The sequence below is a fragment of the Talpa occidentalis genome, unplaced genomic scaffold (genome assembly GCF_014898055.3).
Source record: "Talpa occidentalis isolate TD23 unplaced genomic scaffold, MPIMG_talOcc4v2.1 talOcc4.3, whole genome shotgun sequence".
NCBI classification, from domain to species: domain Eukaryota; kingdom Metazoa; phylum Chordata; class Mammalia; order Eulipotyphla; family Talpidae; genus Talpa; species Talpa occidentalis.
This window is the reverse complement of record NW_023603184.1, coordinates 26,211,541-26,234,836: the sequence shown is the minus strand read 5'-3', so window position 1 is coordinate 26,234,836 and position 23,296 is coordinate 26,211,541. Positions and strand designations below refer to the sequence as shown.

Genomic DNA, 23,296 nt, shown 5'->3' with positions numbered 1-23,296 from the left:
TCTTTCGTCATTAGCTCTCAGCCAGTGTCTTTTGAAGGGGTGCCCTACACGTGTGGTACCCTGTTTTTTATGCGTGGTGGCACAGTTCTTGTGGCTATTGCCCTGGAGACGTCTCTTAACTGCCTGACTCTGATGCAAGGTGGGGAAGGTCTGTGTTTCTGGATCCTATGAGTATGTGGCAATGAGAGACATTTCTCTGGCACTGGACAGTGGCCTGAAGCATACTCCCTGAGCTTTCTGTGAAGGGATACTTTAAATATTCATCGTCCCATGCTTAATCATTAACCGTGATGGATGGAATTTATTCAGGGGGTGTGGGGAAGGTTCAATATTGGCAATTCAGTGAATGTGATACAAAATTAACAAAGGATAAAAATCATATGATCATCTCAATATATGCAGAAAAAGCATCTGACAAAATTCAGTGTCTATTTATAATAAAAACTCGGGCCTCCCCTGGTGGCACAGTGGTTGAGCACTGGGCTGTGAGGCTGCCAGCAGCCTCTGCAGCGCCGGTTCATTCCCCGGCAGCCATTGAGGGTCCCACAAAAAAAAAAAAAAAAAAAAAAACCAACAACAAAAACTCTCTCAACAAAGCAGCAGGTATAGAGGGAACAGAGGGAACATACCTCCACATTATAAAGGCCATCTACGACAAATCCACAACTAGTAACATACTCAACAGAGAAAAGCTTTTCCATTAAGATCAGTAACAAGACAAGAATGCCCACACTCATGATTTTTATTCAACAATACAGTACCGGAAGACCTTGTATGAGCAATTAGGCAAAAAAAGAGAGATAAATGGTGTACAAATCAGAAAGGAAGGAGTAAAACTATCGGCATTTGCAGGTGACATGTTGTATGCAGAAAATCCGAAAGCCTCCATCAAAAAACTTGGGATAAATGAATTAAGCAAGATATAGAATCCAAATACAGAACCTGATGTGTTTCTATACACTAATAATGAATTATCTGAAAGAGAAATTAAGAAAACAATTATATTTACAATTGCATCAAAAAAAGAATGAAAAACCTAGGAATAAATTTAACAAAGGCAGTAAAAGTTCTGTATCTTAAAAATTATAACATTAATGAAAGAAACTGAAGACACAAATAAATGGAAAGAGATTTGGAGTACAGAATCTCTTTATATAATGTTATATGTGCATCCTATTCAAAGCAACCTGTTGATTCAATATGATCCCTATAGATTTCTTGCAAAAATAGAACATCCTAAAATTTTATGGAACCATGAAAGACCCTGAATAGTCAAAGAAATTTTGAGAAAGAAGAGCAAAGTTGGAATATCACACATAAAACTATATTATAAAGCACAGTACTGACATAAAAACACATAGATCAATGGGACATACTAGAAAGTCCCGAAATAAACACACACTCGTATGTCAATTAACTTATGACAATGGAGCCAAAAAGATACAATGGGAAAAAAAAAATCTCTTCAATAAATGGTGTTGGGAAAATTGGACAGACATATGCAAAAGAATGAAGCTGGACCCCTCTCTTACACTATACACAAAAGTTAACATGGATTAAGATTTGAGTATGAGACCTGAAATTATAAAACAACTAAAAGAAAACATAGGCAATAAGCTCCTTAACTTAGTGATGATTTTTAAAGAACAAAAAGTAAAAGCAACAAAAGCAAAATTAAATAGTGGAACTATCAATACATCCAATAAAAACTTCTACACAGCAAGGGAGACCACGAAATGTCAACGTAGTGAATGGGAGAAAATCTTTGCAAATTATAGATTTGAGAAGAAGCTATTTATCCAAATTATATGAGCTCATACAACTCAATAACAACAACAAAAAATCCCATTTTTTAATGGGCAGAAGATGTGACTATACATTTTTCCAAAGAAGGCACACAGATATAGATGGCCAACAGAACATGTAAAGATGTTCTACATCATAAATCATTATGGAAATGCAAATCAAAACCATAGTGAAATATTACTTCATACCTGTTAGAATGGTTATTATTCAAAAAACAGAAAAAACAAGTGATGAGGATGCAGAGAAAAGGGAATCTTTGTGCACTGCTGGTAGGAATGTAAAATGGTGCAGCCACTAAGCAAAGCAGTATGAAGATTCCTAAAAAAATTAAAATAGAACTACCACATGATCCAGAAATTCCATGTCTGAGTATCCTGGGCTAGGAAAACACTAATTCAAAGAGATAAATACACCACTGTGTTCAAAGCAGCATCATGTATACTAGCCAAGATATGGAAACCACCTAAGTGTTGATTAATGAATGAATGGATAAACACACACACACACACACACACACACACACACAAAGACTATTATTCAGCCATTAAAAATGAAACCTTGCCACTTGCTAAATGTAGATAAATGTTGAGATGTTTCCTTGAGCTCCATCCATTTGGTAGATATGCTAAGTGAAGTAAGTCAGACAGAGAGAGAAAAATACCATATAATCTCTCTTATTTGTGGGATCTAAAAATATATACACGTGAAAAAAAGTTCAGAACAGATTGGTTGCCAGAGGTGGTGGGGTGGGAACTGGGAGAAATGAATGAACTGTTTCTGTTCCTCTCTCTTTTTTTTTTTTTTAGTGTAAGTAAATTGGGAAAAAATATCAATTAAGTTAAAAATAAACAAAATACAAGTTCTTGGTATTTTTTTACTTTCTTACTGAATCCGTTTTACTAAAAAAAGAAACATACAAAACACTTTAATGTATCTTAGAAAATCAGAAAAAAATTAAGTTGAGCATATTACATTGTAAAATATTTAGATAAGGATGTTTGAAAATTATAAATATTTTGTTCCCTCTGAATACAGCACATCACAAAAATACATTTTAAAACTTTTTTCATGAGTGATTGCTATAAATGATCATATCCCTATCTTGAGGAAAAGGCCTGATTATGATAAACATTCATATATTCCTGAAATTTTCTGTACAGTAACTACAAAAGGAAAACCAAGAGGTCCATGAGCACTTTGACAGTTGAAACCATTTTAAATATTAGAAGTTCAGTTAGTATCAAAATATCATTCCAAATGGGATTTACTAAATTTACTTCTGTGTTCTGATTCACAAGTATATTAGCCAAAACAATTTATTGAAAGGATTTTTGTCTCCTACACAGTGCCACTGAAGCAAGCACGCAAATCAGTAATGCTGTGTGTTAAACAGAAATCTCCTGCACAACTAACCACATGAACTGGAACCATTCAGAGTGGAGGTAAGGTCCATCCGCTGCTAGGAACTTCTCTATCAGAGCAGCAAAGGTCAAAGGTGTGCCAGGTCAACTGGCATGGAATGGCAAGTAGGCTGACCAATCTGGTCTAGAAACATGGACTTGGGGAAAGAAGCAGAGGCTCTGATTATCTCGTGATCGTGAGCACCTCTTGCTCCCTTCCAAACACTGCAGATGATGGCACAGACTGCACTGTGTGTACCCTGCCTCATCCCACAGGAATCTGAGAAAGCTAAAAAGGAATTTTCAGTAGCTGAAGTTTTCAAAGAAAGCGTACATAAAGAGCTTGATAATGTCACTTTTTTTCTTTTCAGGTAAACGCTGATTTGCAAGAAGATAAATAAGAAGGTTTCCTCAGAATATTGACCCGATGGCAGGCACTGAAGAAAGAGAAGCAGCAAAGCCAGTTTGTTTTGTCTTTATCATAAAGCTCTCTGGCTACACGTGGAATCTACAACTGATGCTGCTCCTGCTGGCTCTGTTACTCTGTCGTCTTTTTTCCTTTCCAGTTCTTCTCTCTCTCTTCAAGTTCTGCTTCTGTGAAAGCTGCAGGGCCCCAGTTAGTGATCAGGTGAGGATTTTTTGAACCTAAAAGACAAACATATTTTAAACATAGGAATTATTATTATATTCTTCAATTTACATGATTTCTTTTTCACAGACAACACAGTAATTTTTCTACTTAATTTCCTCGCTGTGAGCATCCACAAACTACCAGAAGATGGGGGGGATTAAGTGGGCCTTCTTATCTATTTGAGGCAATTTATTCAAGAGAAATTTACCCTGAACAGTTTTGTTTCTGTATACATGGATTTTAAAAGTTTTTATTAAATTCAAACATACAAATAAAACCAGAAAAATAATTTGAATAAAAATACGATTGCTCAAAGAGTACGTTACCTGGTTCTATCAATCGAATTAATCCTTCATGCTGGGCCACTTTATCCTTCCAGCTCTTGGTTTTATTAGTTGCCATCTCCAACTTCTTTTTAACTCCCTGGAACAAAAGTAGATTTTATACTGTGCAAACATACCAGTAGGTTAAGAGCTAAGTAACAGTAATTGGGCACTTACTATCTACTTGCAGTTTATCTCACTAGAACTTCAATAGCTCTAAGAAGCAGGAAGCACTATTACTTCCATTTTACTAATGTGGAAACGAGGATTCAGGGATGTAAAGTAACCTATCGGAGATATCACACAGACAACCTGATGCACACTGATGATTGCTAAATGGACAAGGTATCTTTGTGTGCAGTAAGCCTCCAGGCTCCAAATCTACTCTTCACCGGCCTGCTCATGACACTAGGATAATTTTCCCTCCCTAGCTGGCACCACTTAAGCATCCTCAGTTGAGGGGGCTGAAGGGACACTGGAGGAAGAAAGAGCTTTGCCTCGAGGGTCCACTCTGCTCTTCTTAGTGGTTCCTGCGGCACACAGAATAGCCATGGTGCTCACCCAATGAGTTTTAGGGCACCTAACTTGTGGGCAACTTCCACCAGCCCCAGAAGGCAGCATTCCAGTGATTTCAGTTGGCACAGCAACTTGCTGAGCTTTTCCGCAGTGCCTTCAGCCACAGTCATGCCCTCTCTAAGGAGAGGATCATGGTACTAGGGTTATAGGCAAAGGACACTAGGATCCTCTTGTATCTGTGTTCCTTCCCTGGGTGCCCTGCCTTAGTCCGGGGGGCAGTGGCTACTTCCTGTATCTGCCATTCCTTGTTCTTAGTTATTTTTACCACTTAGTAGGTAATCCCCTGTTACAGTTAATAATTGTTTAAACTTTCCCCACTCAAATTACTGTGTGATATTTGTCTTCTGCTTGACTCCTGACTGATATGCTTGATCACTTATAAAATCCTTCTTTCGGACCTCCCCGGTGGCGCAGCGGTTGAGCGCTGGGTTGCGAAGCTGCCAGCAGCCTCTGCAGCGCCGGTTCGATCCCCGGCTGCTCCCCGGCCACCGGAGGAGGGTCCCACATGGCGCGCAGACCTCTCCTGCCGCCCGCTGCTCCCCTCAGCAGTGTACTTCGGTCCTTCTGCCTGCTCTGCTCCCCGCTCTGGCTCTGGTGAATTCTCTCACCCTCCCGCGCTTCTGACTCTACCCAATGCTTGTATAAATAAATAAAAAATAATAATAAATGTTTAAAAAAAAAAAAATCCTTCTTTCTTCTTACTCTTACTTCTTACTCTTACTTCTTAGCTCTTAGAGCTAAGTGAATTCTTACTATAGCTTCTTATAACAAAGCAAATATTCTATTATTTAAAACTATTTGTTTTTAAAATTTTAAATGCACATTTGCAGGGATAAGTTTACCTCATATGGGAAGAATGATGGCATCACACTTCCAGACTTCAAATTATGCTATAAAGTTATAATAATTAAAACAGCATTTTCTAGGCCAAAAACAGACACGGACTGATGGAATCCAACCAGAAATAAACCTAAACTTATATGGACAGTAAATATATGATAAAGAAGCCAAGAATATACGCCAGAGCAAGGATATCTTCAATAAATGGTATTGTGTTGTGAGGACTGGAGAGCTGCATGCAAAAAAATGAATCTAGACCATTGTCTCACATCACACACCAAAATCAACTCAAAATGGATAAAATGCTTTGATGTAAGACCTGAAATTATAAAACACCTAAAAAAACCCACTTCACGACATAAGCTTCAGTGATGTTTTTGCAGATTCATCTCCAACAGCAAGGAAAACAAAAAAGAATATAAACAATTGGGACTATATCAAACTGAAAACCTTCTGCACAGTGAAAGAAATTGTAACTAAAATGAAGACACCCTACTGAATGGGAGAAAATATTGACACACAATACATTTGACAAGATCTACAAATAACTCACACTACTCAATAAAAAGAAAAAAAATTTAAAAATGGGGGGAAGAGCTAAATAGGCACATCTCCAAATAAGACCTACAGATGGCCAAATGGCACACAAAAAAATGTTCACCACTTATCATCAAGGAGATACCACTTCAGGTGCTGTGGTGGTGGGTGCACTATGGCAACAACACCTGAAGGAGGCTCCTAGACTTCCAAAATACAAACAACAATGTAAATCAATGTTACCGCAATGAAAAAAAAAAACCCAAAAATTTTTTTTTAAAGAATAGTATTTAATTGACAAAGGAAATATTAGGGAAGGCAATCAAAAGAACATGACCATTGAATCAATCCTCAAACTGGACAATCTGCGGTTTCACATCCCTCTTCCTAGGGAACATGTATTCCCAGAAATTATTCTAAGGATATGGCTTTCAGAAGGAGTGTTATGGTGTATGGTGTGTTGTTGAGGAGATCTAGATTGTAACTGTGACTGACTAGTTAAAGACTTTATAAAACTCTAACATTTGGTGAAGGATGGTGCAGAAAACCACTTGTCTTATGGACACCTAAGACAAAGTCTTGCAAGTTTCCCTGTTCATTAAAACTATCACCTATCAAAAAATAATTACCTCATACTGCTCAAGCGCTTGTTTCCGTTCTAACTCGAGCTGCTCCAGCTGTCGCATGGCCTCCTGAAGGGCCTGCTCTTTCATTACACGCTGATTCTCCAGCTCCTGCTTTTCTGCCTCTGTTGTCTGAATGGCCTGCTGCTGCTCCAAATGCCACTTTTCCAGTTCAGCCCTCTTGCAAGACTCTTCTTCTAATAGCCTGCAAAAGTAGAAAGCTCAGGATCACATCTGTCTGGGTCACTACATCTGCCTCAGCAGATGACAGGGCACTTTTCAGACAGGAGGGTGTGTGAGGTCATCCCCATACTCCTCTCTTTCTCTACACCAGGAGGAAACCAGGAACCAGAGAGGCCCATATTCACAGGGCTGCCAAGGGGACCCACATATCCTGCTCCAAGCTCTGCTTTATCTTTTTCTGGGGAAAAAAAAAATTAACATTTACAGAACTTACTGTGCCGTGAAGTAAGTTAAGAATATTTTCTCAATAAATCCTCAAAGTAAACTCAGGTACTATTATTATATATATTTTAGGGAAGTGAAGCACAAAGGTGAAGTGACCTGTAGGGGGTCATTTACTCGCAGCTGGAGGACCAAGTCTTGAAATTTCCTGGTTGCTATACCATTAAACATGCTTTCATTTAGTAAGAATCTATACTAAGGAAAAAGCTAATAATTAGACTAATGGAGAGAAGGAGCTAACAAAAGGTAGAATGATTATAGTCACCATTTACTAAACAATTCTAACATGCCATTTACTAAACATTTACTAAACATTTACATTTACTAAACAATTTACTAAACAATTCTAACAATACCTTTAGTATTAACAATTCTTCAAAGCATTACTATCCCTACATTACCGACAAAACAACAGAAAACCAAAGGACTTCAAGGCATGTTGCATAGGTAGCAGTGAATTTCCACCCAGGTCTGTGTGACTCCAAATGTAATTTTTTAATAATAAGCTACTTATCTGAGAATATCCAGCTATGTGGGTATTTAAATAAATAAACTAACATACAGCCCCAAGTATGAACAATGTGGTTAGATGTCAGCTCAGAATAGGACACACTGCATCCTGGGGCTGGCTTATCAATATTACAGTAAAAAGTTACTACCTAGTAGGATTTGCTCTTCCAGAACCAACAACAAAGGAAGTAACAGACTGTACAGTCCTTGTAGGATGAACCCCGTATCTCAAGCCCTCTGCCCCCAAGCCCCACCTGCACCACTGTTAGGGTTCCTGCTACAACATCCTGCACAGTGTCAATCCAACTCCGTTCAAATACTGTGTCATTCACCACTTCAGAGATCAGGCCATTATATTTATGGGCAACCTCAATCCTTAGAAAGTTCTTCTTCATGTTTAGATGAACTCTCCCATCTACTATGCCTAGTTCCTTAGATGTCTCTTGGAGTGTGATGTCCCCAACTAAACACAATCCTACAAATGTGGTCTAATCAATAGAGTTTATCCATTCACTTAACTTGTATATATTATGTGCCTTCTATGTGATTTTCGAGGCCATGGGTATGTAGCAGTGAAAAAGACCAGAAGTGCACCGTTTCTTTCATCCTAGAAAATTACAGAGGGGAGGAACGGACATTTTCAAGTGTTTTCTGTTCTTTCATGTGTCTAGGGAATCAGCCACAGGAGGCGTCTTGATGGAGAATAGGGCCCATCGCCCACTACAGAAGTCACAGGTCCTCCCTGCCCCTGACAGCCAGGGCATGGTGGAAGTCTGAGCTGGGCTTGGCTAAGCAGCTGGAACTCTATGAAGCATGTGACACAAAGGCAAAGGAATTTACCTTGCTGGTGGCAACAATACCCAGTGTCATGTGACAGAAGAGCAATGGTTGAACTACTTACAAACTTGGCAAGAAATTCTTTTTTTGCTATAGCTAACAGAAGTTGAATTCTGTGGTTTAAAAACAAGACCCTTGACCAAAGACTAACCACTCTGAACCTCTGTATTCCCACCTATAAAAAAAAAAAAAAGGAACAGAAACTGCACCTAACACACAAGATTTGCTGATGCATTAGATGCAATAATGCATGTGAGGTCCTTAGAACAATGCCTATCACATACTAAGTACTGAATAAAATTATTACTTTGAGACTATGACCTCATTTGCTCTGGATACTTCACATCCATTAAGCTGCCTGAGAGCATATGAGGGTTCTGGATATCATTTCAGAGAGAAGTAAAACTGAATCTTTTCAAAGGAATTGCTATTAAGCCAAATCTTCTAGATCCTGTACTTATTCTATTGCTATATTAAATTGTCTTCTTGGTCTATCATTCCAGCCTACCAATATTGTTTATGAATGCTTATTTTGACATTCTACATATCACATGTCTTTCTTATCTGCAAGTAAGATAGAGGAACAAAAACCAAGTGACTGAGTGACTACCCAAAGTCAGACATTACACTAAGCCATTTGCATGCATAAATCTCATGTAATCCCCACAGCAACCCTCAAAGGTTAACAAGCATCCTTATCTTATTGGTAAGGAACTGAAGGCTCAAAGTAGTAAATTGTCTAAAATTACACAGTTAGAAAGTAGCAGAGATGTCTCAGATGTCCTCACAGTTCAGTTCCTTACTGCCTTCAAACACATCAAAAAGTATTATGGGAAAGAAATTGCTATTCCACAGTGGCTCCAATAAGTAGAGCCTGGATCCATTCATTCATTCAAAAAATACCCTTTGGAGGTTAACGGTGTCAGGCACTGCATGAGTTGTTGGGCATACAGGCATGTATGCCCCCAGATATTACAGATCCAAAAAATTAGCAGGTGGAAGTTTATTTTTTTAATATTTATTTATTTATGCATAGAAGAACTTGAGTGTAGACCAGAAGTGCAGGGCATAAGAGGATCCACCAAAGACAGAGTGGGGATCAGAACAAGCGGATTCACTCACATACACTGCTAAGGGGAACAGTGGGAGAGACAGGAGGGGTCTGTTGCGCCTTATGTGGGTTAGTTCCCCGGCAAGGGATTGAACTCAGGCCGTGGCACTTATAGTAGTGAGACTAATCCCTAGGCCACCAAGGTGGCCCCTAGCAGGTGGAAGTTAAAATGGGATCTAGTATGGCTCAGCTTCAAAAGCTTCAATAATTGAGCTGTCTAACTGATAAGTGAAAAGTTTTTTTTGTGAGTTCCCAATCAGGAGAGGCTAGATAACCTTCAGAACTACATATCAAAAAAAAAAAAAAAAAACAAAACAAAACAGAACAGAACAAAAACAACTTCAGTTTTAATTAAGGGAAAAAAAAAAAAAAAGACAAGCTCCAGGTGGTGGCTCAGGTCAAAGTTCTTGTATTTAAACAATTTGCTATAAAAAGTACCTCTAGAAAAACTTAAGGTACTGACAGAGAGAGGGCCATCACTGGAAGGACATGACATGCCAAATATTCCATGGATGACTTGCTATCACTTATACAAAGAACAGGGAAATTAAAAAGTCCTCTGTACACTCCCTGGGCTATAGACTATGTTTGATTTCATTAGTGCCAGACTTAAATGTTTTACCCTAACCTAATGACATCTTTTCTTGATTTTATACCCAGAAAGGCCTACTGTGAGGAGTGAGAGCTAATTGAATGTCGCCTTTGTCAATCTGACAAAATCATTATTTTGGAAGGGATGAACTCCCCTTACCTCAAAATGACCACTAGAGGGGGCAAATAGGTCCATTTCTAGTTCTAAAAACTAAACTGAAAGAAAAATAATTAAGACTAGTAAAACAGAGATGGGGAAGGGAGAGGCCCAGTGGTGGAGATTGTTGGGGCACTAACTGGTGGTGGGCAGGGTGTGACAGCAAACATTTTCATAGTTCTGAAGCTATAAACCCCAAAGCAGATATAAAAATATAAACCTACTTTACACAATAAACAAAAATTGGAAAAAATAATAATAGTAAAATAATATCCATAAAGGGTCTTTGCACACCAAGAAAAAGTTAAACTTAGCAGCAATTTTTAAGCTTACTGGAACAGAGCCCGAGGTAATATATTTGCATCAAAAGGCTGAAACCTACTTACTTAAATCAGTGTACAAAATAATTAGCCAGTGCTTTTTAAATAACATTACTTATGCCTGGCTCCTATCCATAGATATTCTGATTTAGTATATGTGAGACAGGCTCTATATGTGCATTTTTATAAAGCTTTAGAGGTGATTCTGATGTATACCTCTAATTAAAAATTTTAAGTTTCATTGTCCAAAATTGTCTCTTATTCAAAACACCTCTCCTTCTTAAGTACAAAATAAATAATACTTTAACAAATTGCTGGTTAGTTGAATCCCTATGACCTAATCTCTGCTGTGTTATAATCAACCTCCTTAAAACCACAGGAAAGTAATACATAGAGCAAGCTCATCTGTGAATTCTCTGTACAATCTATAAACTCACAACATATGACAGATGATAAAAAAAACTCAACAACCATCCAGTGTATCTTAGAATGCCTCTCTCTAGAAGACACCTGATTCTGTATTAACATCACTGCCCAGAGATGGCTGTCCCGAGAACTTAGCTAACATCACAGCTCAGTGATATACTGTGGGATCTATAGATGCTGGGAATATGCTAAGCATTTCATTTTCTATTTAGAAGATTTTTTTTTAACAGAATTAAAGTTTTGAAAACCTAATTAACTTGTTTTTGAGGTCATTTTGGTAAAGTACACAACAAAGAAACCTTTGGTATTTCTTCCTAAATAAAGGTTAAACAAACACCTTTTGCTGTTCCACATGTGGAAAGGCAAGCACTGCACAGAAAGCACTGCAAGCTCACCTCACAAACGGGTCCATAAACTAGGTCAGACCTCAAGGTACGCCTGCACTGACCCACTGCTGCTACACGGCAAATACCACTTAGTGTTGTGGCCCCTGACAAGTCATCTTAAAGAAAGTAAGTGGAGAAGCAAGTTAGAAATGGAAGAAAATAGCTCAAATTTTCCTTTGGGCTCTTGAGTCTACTTTGTTCTCCCTATTACAACAAAAGTCAAAAATGTAGAGTTCTCGGGCCTCCCCGGTGGCGCAGCGGTTGAGCGCTGGGTTGCGAGGCTGCCCGCGGCCTCTGCAGCGCCGGTTCGATCCCCGGCTGCTCCCCGGCCACCGGAGGAGGGTCCCACATGGCGCGCAGACCTCCCCTGCCGCCCGCTGCTCCCCTCAGCAGTGTACTTCGGTCCTTCTGCCTGCTCTGCTCCCGCTCTGGCTCTGGTGAATTCTCTCACCCTCCCGCGCTTCTGACTGTACCCAGTGCATGTATAAACAAAACAAACAAACAAACCAGCAAACAAATAAATAAAGCATGCCTCTATCAAAAAAATAAAAAAAAAAATAAAAAAAATGGAGAGTTCTCATCTGAGAACAAGACTACCATAGACAGTACACCTGACTTTAAAAGTTCTAAGGGAAAAAAAATCGAGAACTTTTAAAAACTAAGATTTTCAGTAAGGATTTTTTTAAGTAGGCAGCTCTCCTGCCTGCTTGTGAGTATATATAGGTGTTTTGTTTTGTTTTTTTCAGACCTTTCCCTTTGCAAAGCAGCAGTGGCAACTCTCCTGCCCACCTGTGACTGAGCAGGTACCTCTCTTTTTCTTTCTCCTTTTCCTAATAAACCTGTCCTTTTAAAATGTTTAAAAAAAAAAAAAAAGGATTATTTAAGTAGTGTCACCAATCCCTGAATCACCAGATGGAAACTGCTTATTTCCTCCTTATCCTCAGAGCAGTTGCAACTATGGCCTAAAGGAGACCTCTTCTTCCACATAAGAGCCCTTTCTGGTCTGGAACATGTTGAAGAAACCAGATCTGATCCTGGGTCCACAGACATTCTAGAACATGACTAAGGGTACCACATCAAACACACCCACCAGATTGTCCTAAAATAGATATATGGCCAGTCCCCAGCCCCAGAAACTAGGGTCTTCACTGCCCCAGACTGACAATAAGTAACCAGCCATCCAAGCCTCCCTCCAATCTGACAGGGACATAGCTCCCTTTCCATCAGAGTGTTGATCGTTCACAGGAAGTATTTTAGCCCAAGCGAAGAACATAAAGACACAGTGTACAAACTGATTGGGCACCTGGCCTGAAGCTTCCGCACCGTCTCTTCATCTTGCCGGGCCTGTCTCTCATCCTCAAGTGCTTCTTGCAGCTTTAGGTACATGTCTTCCAGCTCTCGTACTCGCTGCAAATACTGTTCCAGTTCAGAGGACTTCTGGGCAACCTGTTCTTCCATCTGCTGTCTGATCTGGTGGTATAAAAGGGTCATGTTTAAAGACAGGTTGACTTTGCCCTCAGGAAAAGCCTCCCGCTCTACCACCATCCTGAGGGATTGCTCAGCCCACAGAGGCAGCCCTTCAGGGTCACAGGTCTTGTCCCTCACACTTTGAATCTGGGATGGAGGAAGCAAGAGCACCACACCCAATACCAATTAAGACCACACCCAAGCACTGCAGGAACCAAACTATAACCCAAATGCTGTTTCCCTGCCCTGGTATATTTCCATCCCTTCCACTTCATACTTTCAGGCTCAGGTCAAGAAAAAAAAAGTTTCCCTGCATAATTTCTCTTTAAATTTCTTTCTGTCTTAAAATTATAACCTTTTTACCAACTAAGTCTTCTCTAAAAGTAATAAACTAGTCACATAGGAACAGACAAAGGTTAAATTAAAGCGGAAAGGAATGATTGCTCTGCAGTGACTCTTTCTGAATGCATCTGGCTGCCTTACCTTCCTTTTCCCCTCCCTAGAGCACTTCCCATCCTGGGGGAACTCAAACGGTTTAGTGTCCTAATAAGTCCTATGATTTCTCCCTTCTGGATTAAAAAGTTTTGAATCTCTGACTTAAAAAGTAAAAGACATGGACATCTTAAATGCACTGTCATACACACTAGCATAAGTCTCTGCAGTTTACAAAATCTTTTCATTTGTATTAGCTCACTTCATCCTCCCAAGAATCACAAGAAATCACATGATAGCCCTCCTAATTTAATTAAGAGAAAACTAATGCCCATCAGAAAGAGCTAAGAAGAAACATATTCGGATCTCTTGGATGAGTACAGAACTCCTTCAATTACAACTGCCTTCATCTATGTGCTTTTCTCTCATACCACAACCACATTCATTTCATCTCTAAGAAAAAAAAGTTGCTGAAGGAAATGCCAAGAGTATCTATTTAACAGGTACTGGACTCAGCACTCTCCCACACACGACAACTCAATGTGAGAAGACCTGTATTCCAATTAACCAGCAAACTGCCTAAAGCAGCCTGCCCTCTAGGTCTCTTGAAGATGGGAATCTCTGAGATGAATCAGAGCTTCCAGGAGCAGCAGACTAGAATTCATATGTTCTCATGATTTCAGAAAACCCAACTTTGCTCATTACTGAGGAGCAATGTCATGGAAACTGTGCTTACTTTTTCCATAGCTATTTATTTTCCGAGACAGGGCTCTGAGAAGGAAAAGGGATACTATTAATAATTATACCAGATTGGCAGAGACTAAGCCAGACAAACCAGGACAAACAGGCACCCTAATCACAGAACTTATCACCGCATCTCACAAATTTCTACTTTGGGATCTTGAAAGCAAAGTCTATGGCTTTTACCTTTACATCCCTGGTCTTGTTCCTGGCATACAGAATGTGCTCAATAAACTGATAATGGATGCATAAACACATAACTTCCCCAACAGCCCAGCAGCAGAACTAAGCTTACAAAAGGTAGCTTCACTTTAGTCCCCCAAGTCTTCACACCTCCACAGACCCAAGCAGGAGTTCCTCAGTCACATGGTACTCACAAGTTTCTCTCGCTCCAACTCTGTGCTGAACCTGGCCTGTAGTTCCACTTGAGTCTGAAGGCGTTTCTTTTCTTCTTCTGCTGCGCGAGATGCTGCTTCTTCCAGTTTCTAACCAACCAAGAACACATTCACAGAAAAGCACGAATTACTACAGTGGATATACACTTACAGCAAAATGACAAGAGATCTGTTTTTGAGTTCTTTCTGTTCAATTCTGCCATCTTACAGAACTGAACAGAAAGCCTTGATAGAGCCTGACTTCAGTCAGGATGGCACAGGAGCTCCAAGGACCGTTTCACCAGCAAAACCACCGTAATTGGTGAAAATTATTTTAAAACAACCTGGGAATTATCCTAAGGGCATATAACAAATGGGGAACATTTATCCAAGAAAATCACTAACTCTCTGTAAGAACAGTGCCACAGCAAGCCACAGCAAGCCCCCTTCCACCAGAAGAACTAGGGAGAGATAGCAAAGAAGAACCCTCCAGTAGTAGGAATAAGTCTCAAACTTTGGTGTCAAAGACATTATGGGGTCTGAATTTAAGTATCAGACTGGGGGAATTTAGGTCCCAGGGCATCGTGGAAAACAACAGATCAGCTGGAAATTAGTGAGATCTAGCAGCTGGGTAAGACACCAATAGAGGAAGACAGTTTAATGGAGATCAGAGATAGACACTGAGAGCCGAGCTAATCACCTAGTTATCCTGGATACAGTGGACTTGCCCAGGGCTGTGTGTCTGAGGAGCCTGCGAGAAGCTTTACACCGTAAGAAGAGCAGACACTACAATAGCCCAGCCAACTCACTAAGTAAACAGACAACAAGAAGCCACTGGGTAAGGGGAGGAAGTCCTATCCAGAGTTACTACATGTAAATGTTCAATTTCCAACAAAAATTATGAAACATGAAAGAAAGAAGAAAGTGTGATTCATACACAGGGGGAAAACAGGCAACAGAAATTGCCTCTGAAGGAGCCCAGGTGGTGGATTTAGCACTGACTTAGAAAAAAGTTATTAAATGTCCAAATAACTAAAAGACAGCATGCCTAAGGAAGTAACAGAAGACATGATGCTATCCATAAGACAGACTAGCAATAAAAAAAAATTATAAAAAGAATCAAATGGAAATTCTGGATTTGAAAATGATGATAACTGAAATGAAACATTCACTGGAGGGCCTCATAGGTGTATTTGGGCTGCAAGAAGAATGTACCAAAGGTAGAGTAATAGAAATTATGCAATGTATGACACCTTTAAGTGCACCAGCATTCACATAATGGGGGCATTAGAAGGAGTAGAAAGTGAAAAAGGAGTACAAAAAATATTTGAAGAAAAAATGGTTGATGACATACCTTGTTTGAAGGAAAACATTACAAAGTTATGCAGCACATACTGGTACATACTGACATTTTGGTCTGTGATGGACCACTTATTTGATGTAGTCCCCAGATTCCTACTGCCTCCTGACACTACAGGAGCAATACGAGGTCAGGGATGACCCAGCTCCTCATCCAAAATGGAGCAATGTTTAGAGAATAACATATATTCTATGATGTTTGCACAACTGTGAAATCACCTAATGGGGTATTTCTCAAATATGAGATTATCAACAAGAAGAAATTATAAAAAGTACTATAACCAAGGCTAAATAGTTAAATTGCTTTCAGGTCTTAGAGAACAAAAGAAAAAAAATTACTTAACTTTCTCTTTGAGGATTGTATTTAGAGTTGTTTATCTACGCCTGAGTAAGCAGAAGTGACTAACTTGAAGTGAGTTCCAAGCCTGGCTAGAGCCAGAGCCAGAAGACCACAAATGCAGGAGGGTGGGGGGAGGAAGAGGACTACCCAGAGGCCGAGGGCACACCAACAGAAACTCAAAACCCCGCTTATTGGAAGAAAAACCTCTTCATCCTTATCCATGCATGAACTGCCTTATAACTAGGCAATGGATTTCAGTCAAGTACACACTTCTTTGCCTCTAACCTGATTTTCAGCCAATATAATTTAACTCCTTTGTTTTCAACCCTAGCCTCCAATATCTGTATTACCTCACTCCCTTTCTTATCCGGAGAGGTAGATTTGAATTTGTGTTTTCTGTCTCCTTGTCAATCAATTCATAACAAAACTTCTTTCTTTTCTCAGAACCCTGGTGTCATAATAATCTGGTTTCTATGCACAACAGGTACCCAGCCCAATGCTGGGTAACAGAACTATACCTGTTGTTAATCAATGCATGATTGCAATCTATATATCCAACAAGTTCAATGAACTCTAGGAGAAACGGAGACCCATTCCCACACATCACAGTAAAATGTGAAACACAAAGACAAAAAGAAAATCTTGAAAGCAACAAGAGAAAATGTATTCATCACACACAAGGAAACTGCAGTTTGACAGCTGACTTCTTATGAGAAACATGTGACTAGTTAGAGCCAAAAAAGTGAAGTGTGAGACTTTCCGGCTGGGGTACTTAATTGTCAAACCCTAGAACACCTTTCCACAACACAGTGAATACCAAAACCTAAAAGGGTGGCTGACCTATGAGCCTGGATTTCATAATTATAGATGTAAACCCCAATCCAGCAATCCCACCTGTGAGAATTTAAAAATACGTACGTATGCATTTGTATAAAATTACCAGGTACAAGGTAATTCTGTGTACCATTATCTATTAAAACACCCAAGTGTTCATCTATAGGAGATGTGGTTAAAGAAGTAAAGATACAACCATCTAATACAGTATTATATAGCTATTATAAATGAGGATTAATAAAGAAAATTTTCAAAAAATATATAAATTTAGTGGAATAAACTAGACACAGAACAGTGAGGATGAATATGTATTTTCGGCGTTTTATAAATGGGAAAACAAGAATAGATTCTTATTTTCATATATATGTATATTTAAAAACTCTAGAAGGGGGGCCTCCCTGGTGGCGCAGTGGTTGAGCGCTGGGTTGCGAAGCTGCCCGCAGCCTCTGCAGCACCGGTTCAATCCCCGGCTGCTCCAGGGTCCCACATGGTGCGCAGACCTCTCCTGCCACCTGCTGCTCCCCTCAGTAGTGTACTTCGGTCCTTTTGCCTGCTCTGCTCCCCACTCTGGCTCTGGTGAATTCTCTCACCCTCCTGCGCTTCTGACTGTACCCAGTGCTTGTAGAAATAAATAAATCAATAAATCTTTAAAAAAAAAAAAATAAATAAATAAAAACTCTAGAAGGATACACAGAAATGAAATATAATGGTATTCTTTCTAGGTAAGACTGGAAACTATGATTGTATTATCTATTCAAATTATTACATTTTTTAAAAGAAACAAAAGTATAAATAAAAATTATTTGGTGGGGGGGGTTAAAGAGGTCAAGCACAGAGGATTTTTAGGTCAGTGAATATACTCTAGATGATATTGCAATGGTTGATACATGTTATTACACATTTGTTTGAACCCATAAAATACAGAATACCAATACTGAACCCTAAAGTACATTATGAACTTTGGCTGATTATGAGTGTCAGTGTAGCATCATCAATTGTACTAAACGTCCTGCTCTAGGTGGGGATGATGGAGAAGGAAAGATGTCCCCCAAAGTGGAGAGACTGACACCGGGACAGGCAATGCATCTGCGGGGATAGGGAGAATATGGGAAATCTCTGTACTTTAATTTTATTATTAGAACCTAAAATTGCTCTAAAAAAGTAAAGTCTTCTTAAAAATTATTTGGGGGCCTCCCTGGTGGCACAAGGGGTTGAGATGCAACCCATGAAGTTCTCGGCAGCCACTGCAGCACAAGTTCAATCCCCGGCCAGGGAGCAACCCACATGGCACAGCAGACCTCTCCTGACTCACCTGCTGCTCCCCTCAGCAGTGTATTTCAGTCTGCCTGTTCTGTTCCCCACTCTGTCTCTGGTGAATCCTCTCACCCCCCACACCTCTAGCCTGTACCCCAGTTCTTATATGCATAAATAAATAAATCTTAAACAAAATAAAAAATGAAACTATTTGGGTAAACCCTTTAAAGCAATCTGTTAATTTATAAAAAGGATATGATTTCTTATTCCTTCTGAATTAAAAGAGGTCTATTAAATGTTACAAATTCCACAAATATGTAGCCTAATTTTAGGTGATTAAAATACTTATTTTTTTTTTTTAATTTTTTTTTTAAATAGAGGCATGTTTTATTTATTTATTTATTTGTTTGTTTGTTTGTTTGTTTATACATGCACTGGGTACAGTCAGAAGCGCGGGAGGGTGAGAGAATTCACCAGAGCCAGAGCAGGGAGCAGAGCAGGCAGAAGGACCTAAGTACACTGCTGAGGGGGGCAGCGGGCGGCAGGAGAGGTCTGCGCGCCATGTGGGACCCTCCTCCGGTGGCCGGGGAGCAGCCGGGGATCAAACCGGCGCTGCAAAGGCCGCGGGCAGCTTCGCAACCCAGCGCTCAACCGCTGCGCCACCGGGGAAGCCCCTAAAATACTTATTGAAGCAGTTTTTTAGAAACATACTTCAATGAAAAACTGAATAATTCTATCTCTTGACAGAAAAGTAAATTAAATATTATTAAAGGATCTATAATAGTTTTCTAACATTTATCCATCAAACCTGAAATCAACTGCTTAAATAATTCTGTAAAGCTAGGTAGTGGGAAAGCTAGGTAAGACTAGGCCTTCTTAACTCCAGGGCATACATTCACATAACAGCGCAGGCCACCTACATTCTCCTGGGAGGCAAAGTTTGAAAGACTCTAAGAGGTTAAAAGGATGCCAGGTGGATGAGTCTCAAATGCATGATACAACGTGAAAAAAAATCTTGAAAACATACATACTGTATGATTCCATTTATATGACATTTTGGAAAAAAACAAAAACAAATAAAACCAAATCAGAGAACAGATCAGAGGTTTCCAAGGGTGAAGGGTGAGGGGTGGGTCTCAATGCAAGCAGCTGCAGGAAAAGACCTCTTTGAGTGTTTGTAGGGTAGGTAAAAGGTATCAGGCTTTTCTGACCTGCCGCCATTAGATAGATGAGGGAACCCTGTGGTCCTGAATGCATGCCTGATGGCGGGCACCTGAAGTGGGTACACCAGGGCTGAGAGACAGGGCTTTTAAGGGCGGCGTCACGGGGACACCAGCAGAAACCAAGAACAAATAGAAGCGGAGAGGAGCAGAGAAGCCGAGAGAAGAAGAGAGAACACGAGAGAAGGCCAGAGAGCCCAGATAGAGTGAAGACTTGCTGGGGTCTGGGAGGCCTGCCAGCCTTCTGGACCCCCAGCACCCTTGCCTGCTCTGTACCAGGTAAATCCCAATAAAATCCTGCAAAAGCCACTGAGGACTCTGACTCCTTCTTTACCCGGTCTGCTGGATCATAGAAAACCTGCACTGTGTCCATTCCTTTCCCTACAGTGTTGAAATTGTCCTGTATTCTGTATGTGGTAGTTACAAAAATCTAGGCATGTGTAAAGACTCATGAAACTATATCTAAAACTGGGCTTCCTTGGTGGCACAGGAGTTAAAGTCTCAGCGCTATCAAGCTATCACCAGCCACTGTGGCATGAGCTTGATCCCTGGCCAGGGAGTTACTCAAAAGGCTCAGCAGGCCTCTCCTGTCTCACCTGCTGCTCCCTTCAGCAGTGTATTTCAGTAGATCCACCTGTTTTGCTCCCCACTCTGTCTGTGGTCAATCATTGCACCTCTGACCTATACCCCAGTTCTTCTATGCATAAATAAATAAAAAATAAATCTTTAAAGAAAAAAGCTATATATAAACCACAAATCTTACCTATATAGCTTGTCAATAGTTTTTTAATTAAAAAGGAAGGAAAAAAGAACAACAAACTTATTTTTTTTTTTTTTTTAGAAATACTTCTTTTTTTTTTTAATTAATTTATTTATTTATACAAGCACTGGGTACAGTCAGAAGCACCGGAGGGTAAGAGAATTCACCAGAGCCAGAGCGGGGAGCAGAGCAGGCAGAAGGACCGAAGTACACTGCTGAGGGGAGCAGCGGGCGGCAGGAGAGGTCTGCGCGCCATGTGGGACCCTCCTCTGGTGGCCGGGGAGCAGCCGGGGATCGAGCTGGCGCCGCAGAGGCTGCGGGCAGCTTCGCAACCCAGCGCTCAACCGCTGCGCCACCGGGGAGGCCCAGAACAACAAACTTTTAAATAACAAGCAATATTCCACCTTAACTCAGGTAATCATTTCATGAGTATTCACTTTATGATGATTTGTATACACATATTTCATGCTCTCTTCTGTATGTGTGACCTATTTCATAACTTAAAAGATTATTAAAAAGAACACTAAGCCCCAGACCCCTGCTCCACTCTTATGAACTCCATTTCTGCTGTGTACACAGAGGATGGAGGAAACAATGATCACATCAAAAGCAGGAGCCCGCCCTAGCCTATGAAGGGAGTGCTAAAAGAAATTGTATTAAGCAGAAAGAGGCAAAATGCAAGAATGATTCAGGGGGAAGAGCAGCAAGACCTGAGGAGCTGCTTTTAGAAAATAGGTGTGCTGGATAAGAAGAACTATATCTAAGATTGTATGCTGTAGGGTAAAGAAAATATCAGGCTTTTCTGCCCTCCCACCATCAGGATAGATGATGGATCCTTGTCCTGAATGCATGCCTGATGGCGGGCACCTGGAGTAGGGTGTGGGCATAGGTAGATGGGATTCAGCTGAGCTGAGACTGTGTTTTAAGGGCGGCGTCACGGGGGGACGCCAGCAGTAGCAGCAGCAGCAGCAGCAGCAGAACCTGAAGGAGAAGCCGAAGCAGAAGCAGAGAATGCCAGAGAGCCCAGATAGAGTGAAGACTTGCTGGGGGCTGGGAGGTCTGCCAGCCTCCCAGCTCCCCAGCCAGCACCGCTGCCTGCCATATGCCTGGTGAACCCCAAATAAAAAACCTGCAAAACTACTGAGGACTCTGACTCCTCCTTTACCCGGTCTGCATGGGATCAGAAAACCTGCACTGTGCCCAGTCCTGCCCCTTACAATTGGCGTAAGTCGGCAAGATCCATGCAGACGGGTATTGGAGCCCTCCGAAGACCTGGAGGGACTAAGGAGTAAGTGTTTGCCTGTGACGACGCTGGAGGCGCCAGGGCGGCACAGAAGATGGATACGGTCCGGGAGCTGCAGGACGGGACCTGGCATGAAGGAGACGCCCAAGAGGACCAGCCAACGACACTGGAAAGGACCAGCCAATGACCCCTGAGGCAGCAGGCCGTTGCTGACGCAGGGAGAGGCCAATGGACTTGAACTGATGGACTGATGGACTGACATTCCCGCCAGAAGGCGGAGGACCTTGCAGGTTGATATGTTTTGGGACCCTGGGGGTGGAACAGTTTTGTTTGTAAACCCCAAGAGATGGGAATCTGGGGGTGGCCTGTGGGCCTAGATGGCCAAAAGCAGCCTGTGCATGCCCAGCAGCCAGGTGGAGGAGAAAAGCCAACTAAGTAGGCAAAAGCTGGTGCTGATGCTAAGTTGAGAAGCCCTAAGTGGCTGTTAAGCAGCCTGGGTATGCTGAAGAACTGTGAGTCTCGTAAAATCACCTGTGGGTGATGCCCTGCTCATTCTTGAGCGAGGGTGAGGAGCTGAGGAACCTGTCCTTGGGGGATGGGTGGGGAATGTGGCTTGGGGTGGAGCCCAAGCCACATGCAGAGTTTGGATCCCCGACCCATGTGCTTGTGCAGTGGGTTGGCTTGAGTGCAGGGGTCTGTGAGTCGCATAGGTGGCTGTGAAGGCCGAGTGTTGGAGCGACTGCAGAAGCCCTGAGGGTTGGCGATTACCCCCAACAGAATAAAATTGCCAATCCCAGAGCTAGTGCCTCCTGGGGGTGGATGCTGTGTGTGCCTTGTAGCCGAGACTACAGCCAGAGAAGGCCAGGAAGCCTGACGGCTCCTGGTGTGTTACAGTAGATGCCGTGAGTGGTTCCCCTCCCTTGTATGAGCAGTGCCTTCGGCAGCAGATTTGGTGGCTCATCTGCTGGTACCAATAATTGTCTTTTGCACTAGGTTGGGGCCCTGCCTGGACTTATTTGTGTTTTGTTGTATTTTGTTATATTTGACGTATTTGCTTTTGTGGGCCATGGCTGCATTGTTTGTTTGCTTAGAAAATTGTATATATGTATATAGACTGTATGGCAGAAAATCCTGAGGGGGTGGACTGTAGGGTAAAGAAAATATCAGGCTTTTCTGCCCTCCCGCCATCAGGATAGATGATGGATCCTTGTCCTGAATGCATGCCTGATGGCAGGCACCTGGAGTAGGGTGTGGGCATAGGTAGATGGGATTCAGCTGAGCTGAGACTGTGTTTTAAGGGCGGCGTCACGGGGGGACGCCAGCAGTAGCAGCAGCAGCAGCAGCAGAACCTGAAGGAGAAGCCGAAGCAGAAGCAGAGAACGCCAGAGAGCCCAGATAGAGTGAAGACTTGCTGGGGGCTGGGAGGTCTGCCAGCCGCCCAGCTCCCCAGCCAGCACCGCTGCCTGCCATATGCCTGGTGAACCCCAAATAAAAAACCTGTAAAACTACTGAGGACTCTGACTCCTCCTTTACCCGGTCTGCATGGGATCAGAAAACCTGCACTGTGCCCAGTCATGCCCTTACATATGCCCACCTGGTTCCTAAAATTATAAAAGTGTTTAAAAATACTTTGTTAGTCTACTCAGAGAAAGTCAGCAGAGTGTGGCATTTCCATGGGCTGCTAAGAGAGAACCCCATGTGGGATCTTATACCATGAGCAACTCCCCATATCC

The 23,296-nt window shown here is 41.4% G+C and overlaps 1 protein-coding gene across 2 annotated transcripts in view; it reads right to left on the bottom strand.

The window, feature by feature from the left end:
* Positions 1–584: 584 nt before the first annotated feature.
* The window catches only part of SWAP70 (switching B cell complex subunit SWAP70), a 70,301-nt gene continuing 47,589 nt past the window's right edge, over positions 585–23,296 (bottom strand). For both annotated transcript variants that reach the window (XM_054699368.1, XM_037522651.2), the window contains 5 exons: positions 14,557–14,664; positions 12,843–13,009; positions 6,743–6,941; positions 4,164–4,260; positions 585–3,851 (listed from right to left, as the gene is read on the bottom strand). In XM_054699368.1, coding sequence (XP_054555343.1) covers positions 3,745–3,851; positions 4,164–4,260; positions 6,743–6,941; positions 12,843–13,009; positions 14,557–14,664 — 678 coding nt within the window. In that variant the 3' untranslated portion in view covers positions 585–3,744. The remainder of the gene's footprint in view (positions 3,852–4,163; positions 4,261–6,742; positions 6,942–12,842; positions 13,010–14,556; positions 14,665–23,296) is intronic.